Raw genomic sequence first — 8,906 nt, 5'->3', positions numbered from 1 at the left:
TCCTGCTGTGCCATGGCACCCGAACCCCTGCTTAGAGATGAGGAACCTGAGACAGGAGGGAGTTGCGTCGCTTCTCCGAGGACACAGCACTCGTGTGAATGCAAGAACGGTCTCTGGCTGCGTCTGCAGGCCCTTGTTGAACTGACACCAGCCCTGTGGCGGCCCACTGGGTTGTGGGCTCTATTTCCAAGTGAAGTGTGTCCACTAGGGGTGGAGTGGGCCCAGCCTGCCCAGGGAGGGAGCCTTGCCTCATATTCCCAAGTCAGTGTAAGGCAGAGTGAGGGGCTCAGAGCCTGCACCTCCTTCTCCAGGTGGGTGGTGATCTCTGCTGGGTCTGCTGAGTAAAAGCCACTTTGGGTATGTTCGGGTCCTGGGGTCTCTCCCTCTAGCTCTTTGTTGCATGGCTGTCGTCCTTGGGACCCTCAGTAGTGGTTATTTCATGAACTGAAAGGCTGATCATGTCAGCAGCATCTTGCTGTGTGACAGTGTCATGTGTAGTGAATGACTGGTCGTTCTCCATGCTAGGCACCTGCTCTGGATGCTCTCCTGGCCTCTGGCTCCCTGGGGGCACGAGCTGTTCTCAGCCAGCCTCCTGCAGGCTGCGTCTCACCCCTTACACACCGGCATACTCACTCGTGTGGGAGCTAGGGGCTCGCAGGCCATTGGTTTTTGGTTTTTTTGGAGAGGTTTTTGCTATAGGGCGCGTGCGCTTGCCAGACAGAGACAGAGAGACAGAAAGCGAGAAATCACCCCCCAGGGGGGATGGTCACGCCGCAATCCCTTCTCCTCCAATTCTCCTCTCAGGATCTTGGGCACGCACGCACATGCGCCCGGCGTGAGTTTTAAGCCACCGGGTCCGGGACGTGAACCGCGGTTGACTACGTGGGAGTCCAGCGACATAGCCATTACGCCAACTGCTGGTTCCCCAGGCCATTGGTTTTTGAGACTCGGAAAGTGAAGGTAAAGTTCTCTCCTGTTGTGGGTCCAAGCAGGTGATGTAGTGGTTATGTTGTTACATCATTGGATTTCTACACTGCCAACTACGGTTCAAGTCCCGGACCCAGTGGCTTGAAACTCACACTGGGCATGTGTGCATGTGTGCCTAGAATCCCAAAACGAGAATAGAGGGGAAGGGACTGCTGTGTGACCATCCCCCCCAGGGGGTGATCTCTTCTTTCTGTCTCTCAGTCTTTCTCTGTCTCTCTCTCTAGCGAGTACACATACATTATTGCAGGAATCTCTTAAGAAAAAACGTTCCCTCCTGTTGCAGAAGTGATTTGGTTGCCTCCTTACATGCAAATTTAACATTCCTGTCCCTGCTTTTACATGGTGCTTGTCTGTTTTGGATTCCAGGCGAGCTCACACCTTAACTGTGCTGTTCATCCTTACCTGTGCACTTGGCTATGTGACTCTCCTGGAAGAAACACCTCAAGACACAGCCTACAACACCAAGAGGTACTGGCGGCCCACTCCAGGCCTGCTTTCTGGAGCTGGACACCCTGGCCCCAGCACGGTTGGGGTGGGTGGCATGGGTGGGGTGGTAATCTCACTGCAGTTAGGCTGGCCAGGGACTGTGGGGCTTTTGCTGGCATTACCAGAAGGCCAGCCAGGGCTCCCAACGTGCCCCTCGAATGCATCGCCTGGTCCTGAGGGCTGCCCCTGGCTGCTGCGTGGTGCTTCTTGCCCGTGGGCTAGTTAGGTCCTGTTGCTCCTGTCACTGGGCGTGCCCCCACCCATGCTGTGCATGCGGGTTTCCCCCCACCTCGCTGACATCCTTCCTGGGCGGCTCTCTGAGTCTTCCTCTGTGTCCTGCACCCTCGGTGCCAGCTTGCTCCCAGGCCCATCCAGCCTGTGCTGGCACCCGTGTTATGCCCGCTTCCGTCCTCAGGCCAGGCTTCCTTCCTGCCTTTCTCAGGCAGCCCCACCCAGCCCCAGCCCGAGTTGCATGCGGAGCCTCCAGGCATGGCATGCACTGGGCATTCAGAATCAGAGAAGGTGAGGAGCCTGTGCTGCGCCTCGGGCCCCTCCAGGCTGGACCTCCTGGGACTGCCCTCGCTGCGCCGGCTCCCTGTGGGTGCGGAGGCGGGGAGGCTGTTGGCAGGAGCCCTGCGTTTGCCTGGAGGGATTTCTCAGTAGAACCTGGTCTTTCTCTGACTTCATCTGCAGCATGTGGGCATGAGGGTCTGTGGTGAATTCTGGGCAGTGAGACCGGGAGTCCTGCCAAGAAGCAGGTCTAGGTCACACATCAAGAGGCGTTCCATAGGGCAGCTAAGACTGAGCGTAGATTAGCGGTTCTGACGTCACTGGGCAACCATGGCCCCTGAGAGAGCTGACTCGGGCAGGGCTGTCCTGGGAGTGTCTCCAGGGAAGTTCACCAGACACCTGCCATGTGAGCCGCAAAGCCCGACAGTCCCCAGGTCCTGTCCTCTGAGTTGTCAGAGGGCCGAGAGCCCAGATCCCCGAGTTGAAGGGAGGGCAGCCGTTGTGCACCCGTGTGGGCGTGTTCATCCAGCACTGGGGCTCCTGAGCTGCCCTGTACTCGAGAGGCTGGTCTGCTGTTGTCCCACCCCCTCCAGAAGGGAGCCCTGGTCATGCTCACTGAAAGGACAGGGCATGGGAATTCGAGAGCCTCCTGGGCACTGGCATCTGAAGTCTGTTTTGGGGACAGTGGACCTCTTAGCTCGCCTGGCCCCCTGGACCCCCTCCTGGCCTCACAATTCTCCTGGTGGTAACTGGGACCTGCTCTTGGCTCCTTCCTAGAAAACTCTGGTCACCCCAAGTCACCCTGGTTTTGTCCACTTCTGCTGCTGCTTCTGGTGAGATCGTGTGGGCATATCTGTCCTGGGTCCATGCGCATCACCTCTGAGCCTGCACTGCCTCGTACCAGGAACCCCATCGGCACAGTGTCGGTGTCAAGACGGTGGTGTTCCAGCACCTGCAGGCCCTCAGGGCGTTCTGGAGGCTGCCAATGCTAATTTATTTTTATTAAGTGAGCATTTTGTGATGCCATCAAAAACAAGTTTCAGGGACAGCAGTTAGCGTAATGGCTATGTCACTGGACTCCCACGTAGTTGACCGTGGTTCGGGTCCCGGACCCGGTGGCTTAAACTCACGCCGGGCGCGTGTGCGTGCGTGCGTGCCCAAGATCCCGAGAGGAGAATGGAGAAAGGATTGCGGCGTGGCCAACCCCTCTGGGGGGTGATTTCTTGCTTTCTGTCTCTGTCTGTCTGGTGAGTGCACGCGCCCTATAGCAAAAACCTCTCAAAAAAAAGAAAAAAAAATAGGTTTCACATAACAAAAGATTTTCTAAAAGTTACCTGTATCTTAAAAAATTAATATTTATATCAAAAAGTTAAAAATTTGGAAAACTAGTTTGTTTTAAGCTTTTAATTTTGGCTTGTGTATCATTTTTATGGACCTAACAGGTTCTATCCCTCTGAGGGAACCTGGTTCTGTTTTTCTTCATGAGTCACCTTCATTGATGTATAGTTTAATACATATCTAATTAAACTACTGCTCAGTGGGTTTTGACAAGTACCTGTGTCGCCAGCACGGAGTGAACGGGCACATTCCCATCAGCCCACGTTCCCTCTGACCTCTGCTGTCAGACCGCCACCTGCTTGGCCCGAGGCAGCAGCTCTTCCCTAACCGTGAATGAGTTTGGCCTGTTTAGTTTTATGTCAGTGGAGTCGCTTAGCACGCACGGCTTTGTCTCTGCTGTGGCATCAGTGTGTGTCTCTGAGCAGTTGCTCGATTTCAGAGCTGGTGAGTATCATGCCGCATGGATGTGGCACAGTTCATTGGTCTGTGAGTGACCTTGGCAGAGATTCTAGTTTTTCTGACCATCACATTTAAGAGGGTTTTTTTTTTTAAGAATTAATTTCATTTTATTCACTCATCATCATCATTATTATTTAATTTGACCAGAGAGAGACAGAGAGGAAAAGTGAGAAAGTAAACTTCCAGGTCTAGGACTTGAACCACTGTCAGCCATGTGTGAGTCCGTGCTCTAACCACCATGCCACTTGCTGGCCCCTTTAGAAATTTTTTAATTACGTTTTTATCCCATTTACAAGTTTAGTTATTAAGCCTCATATAAAATAGGTATCAATACTACATACAGGGTCTAACCCCATGGCCTGGTGATTAAAAGAGCCAGATCCCACATGGCCAACTACATAGTTCAAATCCCAGCCCAGTACCTTGAAAAACATACTGGGTGCATGTGCATGCATGCCTTAGATCTCAAGAGAGTAGAAGGGATTACAGCGTGACTGTGCCCCATTGGTGAGTTCTCGCGCGTGCTCTCTCTCTCTCTCTGTGTTCATCTCTGTCACATGTGTATGTGCCCTTGGGTAAATTTTTAAAAAGTACTTATAAATACATAAGTAAATATAATACATTTAAAATACGAATGCCTTACATATTTATAATACATATAAACTATAACACAGTACTATATTCACAGTACCAAAGAAAAAGAACAGAGTTGGAGTACTGACACTCCTTAATTTCAAGACTGACTTACTATCAAGCCACAGTAATCCAGACAGTGTGGAATTGACCAAAGAACAGACAGACAGATCAGTGGAACAGAATAGCCTCCAGAACTACCCCACATAAGGTAGTTAGCTGATTTTCCACAAAGGAGCAAAGACAATTCAATGGAGAAAGCATTGTCTTTTCTTTTTTTTCTTTTTCTTTTTTTGGAGAGGTTTTTCGCTATAGGGCACGTGCGCTCGCCAGACAGACAGACAGAGACAGAGAGATAGAAAGCGAGAAGTCACACCCCAGGGGGGATGGCCACGCCGCAATCCCTTCTCCTCCATGCTCCTCTCGAGATCTTGGGCACACACACACACGCGCCCGGTGTGAGTTTAAGCTGCTGGGTCGGGGACTCGAACTGTGGTCGACTACTTGGGAGTCCAGCGACATAGCCATTACGCTAACTGCTGGTCCCATAAAGCGCAGTCTTTTCAACAAATGGTGGTAGAACAAATGAATGTTTATGGAGGGTTTCTTCAAAAAGATCATGCAAAATGTGTATTATGAAAAACTACGCATGCATTAAAGTCTTTTTTTTTTTTAATTTGCTATGGGATGTGGGGCAGGGGAAGGCAGAATAGTTATGCTGCTGGAGCCCCACATGGCCAACTACAGTTCAGGTCCGAGACCCAGTGGCTTCAAATGCACGCTGGGCACGTGTGTGCGTGCCCAAGATCCCAGGAGGAGAATGGAGGAAAAGGATTGCAGCATGGCCATCTTCCCTGCATGGTGATTTCTCACTTTCCCTCTTACTGTCTCTGTCTCTCTCTCCATTGAGTGCACACACCCTGATGCAAAAACCTCTTTAAAAAAATGTGATAGGGTGTGTGTACTTCCTGGAGAGACAGGGAAAGTGAGGAATTACCCCCCAGGGGTGATGGCCACACTGCAGCCCCTTCTCTTCCATCTCCTTTTGGGATTTTAGGCATGTATGAACACATGCCAGCATATTTTTCAAGCCACTGGGTCAGGGACTCGAGCCACGCAGTAGATCTAGTCACTTTAACCACTGTGCCACCTAGCTGGCCCTTCAGAAAAAATTTTGCACCAAAATAAACTCATAGTTTAATTCTATTTTCCCCATAAAGTGTTTTTTTGTTTGTTTGTTTGTTTGTTTGTTTTTAATATGAGAGAGAGTTTTTTTGCTGTAGGAAGGTGTGCTTGCTGGAGAGACAGGGAGACAGAAAGCAAGAAATCACCCCCCACCCACCCCACCCCCGCATGGGGGGGCCATGCTGCAGTCCCTTCTCTATTCTCCTCTTGGGATTTTGGGCATGCACGCACATGCACCTGGCATGAATTTGAATCCACCAGGCCTGGGACTTGAACTGTCATCAGCCATGTGGGAATCCAGCATGGATTTCTACTGCCTGTCCCCTACCCCCAACATTTTTGAAGTCTCCTCATACGTAAAATGTAAAACTATAAAACTTCTTCAAGAAAACATAGGAGAAAATCACATGACCTTGGGTTTGGTGGTGACTTTTTTTTAATTGGCAGAGGGTGTGCATGCTCACCAGAGAGAGAGAGGAATAGGGAGGAAGCACTCTCCAATGTCCCAGTGGGGCACAGTCATGCCACAGTTCCTTGTCCTCCGTTTCTCCCTCCCATTGGGATTTGGGGCACACATGCACATACCTTCGATAGGTTTTTCTAGCCACTGGGGCCGGGATTCAAACCATGTAGGCTGCCATGAGGGATCTGGCTCCCTTAACCACCAGGCCACAGCACTGGCCCCAGTATCGACTTTAGATATGCCACCAATAGCACAGTCCATGAAAGAAGAGTTTATAAGCTGGACTTCATTAAAATTAGGAGCTGCTGCTTTGTAGAAGATTCAATAAGGGAATGAAAAGACAAAGTGACGGGACCAGCAGGTGGCGTGGTGGTTAAGGGCGCTGGATTCCCACATGGCCAAGCACAGTTCAAGTACTGGATCTGGCAGCTTGCTCTCTCACTTTCTCTCTCTCTCTCTCTGCCTGGATCAAACTAAAAAAAATAATAATACTGGATCAAACTAAAAAAAAAAAAATAATAATAAATTAAGTAAAATATTTTTAAAAAAAGACAAAGTGACAGGCTGGTGCAAAATATTTATAAATCACGTCTGATAAAAGAGTTGTATTCAAAATATGCAACGAATGCTGAAAACTCAAAACTACGAAAACAAACACAGTTAAAAAGTAGGCAAAAATAAAAAAGAAATTAAAATTAAAACCTAGGCAAAAGGGGGATCACAGGTGAGTGGTGGTTAAGGTGATGGACTCTCCATGGCCAACACAGTTTGAGTCCTGGTCTGGTGGCTCACTTTCTCACTTTCTCTCTGTCTCTGTGTGTCTCTCTGTGGTGAGTACATGTGCCGTAGAGCAAATTTAAAAACAACAATAAATAAATAATTCTTTTTTTTTTTTCTTTTTTTGGAGAGTTTTTTGCTATAGGCACGTGCGCTCGCCAGGCAGACAGAGAGAGACAGAGAGACATAAAGTGAGAAATCACCCCCAAGGGGGATGGCCACACCGCAATCCCTTCTCCTCCATTCTCCTCTTGGGATCTTGGGCACGCACGCACACACGCCCGGCATGAGTTCAAGTCCGGGACTCGAACTGCGATTGACTACATGGGAGTCCAGCGACATAGCCATTACACAAACTGCCGGTCCCAATAAATAAATTTAAAAATTAAAACAAACAAACCAACCAAAAAACTAGGCAAAAGATCTAACCAGATATCTCACCAAGGAAGACATACATTTAGCAAATAGCATGAGTGAAGATGCTCAGCATCATTTGTCATGAGGGAATGGCAAGTGAAAATGAGATACCACCGTGCACTTAGAATGTCTAAAATTTTAAAGACTGACATACCAAATGTTGACAAGCATTTGAAGCAGAGGAAACCCCTTCATTGCTAATTCATAATCACCCCAGATTGGAAGCAACGCAGGTGTCCATCAGCAGATGAGGGGATAAATAAACTGCCTCACACCCACACACTAGAAGACTGTTCAGCCAGAGAAAGGAGCTATCCAGCCACAAAGACAGAGTATTTTAAAATGTGTATTTCTGAGTGAAAGAAGCCAGTTAAATTAAAGGCTGCATTCTGTATGATTCCAACTGGGCGACACTCTGGAAAAGGTGAGAGGTAAAGATCAGTGGTGCCCGGGGAGGGCGAGAGTGGAAAGGTGGGCACAGGGCCTTTCGTGGCAGGTGCTTCAAGGGCACCACCCCGTGTCAGGTGTGACATGCTGTGTGATCCTGTGATGGCGGTACAGGAGAGTACGCATTTGTCAGAACCCCTAGAACTGGATAACAGAGAGTAACCTTAATTTAAGCAAATTTAAAAACCATTGGGGGACTCAAGAAGAATTGCAGACTGGACAAAAGAACAACACTAGTACAGACGTAAGGTGGCTTTTCTGAAGGGCTGGGGAGAAGGTGCTAGTGACAGTTTACGGGGTCTTAGACTACGTGCAAAGGAAGTCGCGTAGAGCGCTGTGCTCTCGTTGCCCAGGTTGTCCCCGGAGGTAACGAGGGCCAGTCTGTCCCTGCTCTGCACGTGGCGGAAGGCAGCATCTCACCACTGGAGTGGGTTTACCAGTGAAGGGGATCCGTTTGGTAACAGGTTATAGTTGAAGACATCAAGAAGCCGCGTTCAGCTTGGTGACAGACACAGACGGTGTCAAGGAAATGTTTGTGACATGTGTACATGCCTGTAGCAGCCATGCCAGTGCCCGGGTCTTGCCTTCTACCCTTCTCCAGTGTAAGGAGTCGGTGGCTGATTCTAGGGCTAGGGTGGGAAGTGCCCGTGGGGAACCTGGAGCATCTTTTAGTGCCAGAAAGTAATGAAGTATTTAGAAAAACAAAACACAACCCCACAATGAAAGGGGTATGTCAAGTCACGTAGGAGCCAAGTGGAAGTGCCGAAAGCTGGGCTGGCAGGTAGCATGGTGGTTAAGGCACCAGACTCCCATATGGCCAACTGTGGTTTGAGTCCCAGACCCGGCGGCTTGCTTTCTCACTTTCCCTTTCTCTCCTTGTCGCGCTCTCTCTCTGTTCAAATTGATAATAATAATAATAATAATAATAAACAACTGTAAAACAACAGAAAAAGGAAGTGCCAAGAGTGACCCAGTGGCCAAAGCTGAAAAAATTTGAACAACAAAAGCTATAAAGTAATACTGGGCTATAACTTAAAGGATAAAATAAATACCCATGAGTCCATAGATAAGTAAATGAAGAAAAAGGAGGGGGGGAATCTCTCCTTCAGAAAAATCCTGAATAAATTAAGTAGATGTTCTACCCTAAAAAAGGAAAAGTGTAATTTTCCCCACCTCTCCCCCTTGCTCAGGTTTGATCTACCCA

At 49.1% G+C, this 8,906-nt stretch overlaps 1 protein-coding gene across 1 annotated transcript in view; it reads left to right on the top strand.

Moving 5' to 3' along the window:
- LOC114005314 (uncharacterized) overlaps positions 1–8,906 on the top strand; it is a 64,604-nt gene that overhangs the window by 26,414 nt on the left and 29,284 nt on the right. Inside the window, exon 3 of the mRNA XM_027766685.1 lies at positions 1,354–1,455. Within this exon, the coding sequence (XP_027622486.1) occupies positions 1,354–1,455 (102 nt within the window). The remainder of the gene's footprint in view (positions 1–1,353; positions 1,456–8,906) is intronic.

The sequence above is a fragment of the Tupaia chinensis genome, unplaced genomic scaffold (genome assembly GCF_000334495.1).
Source record: "Tupaia chinensis unplaced genomic scaffold, TupChi_1.0 Scaffold143624_1, whole genome shotgun sequence".
NCBI lineage: Eukaryota > Metazoa > Chordata > Mammalia > Scandentia > Tupaiidae > Tupaia > Tupaia belangeri.
Note: the sequence above shows the minus strand (reverse complement) of the source record. Positions and strands in the feature narration are given on the sequence as shown.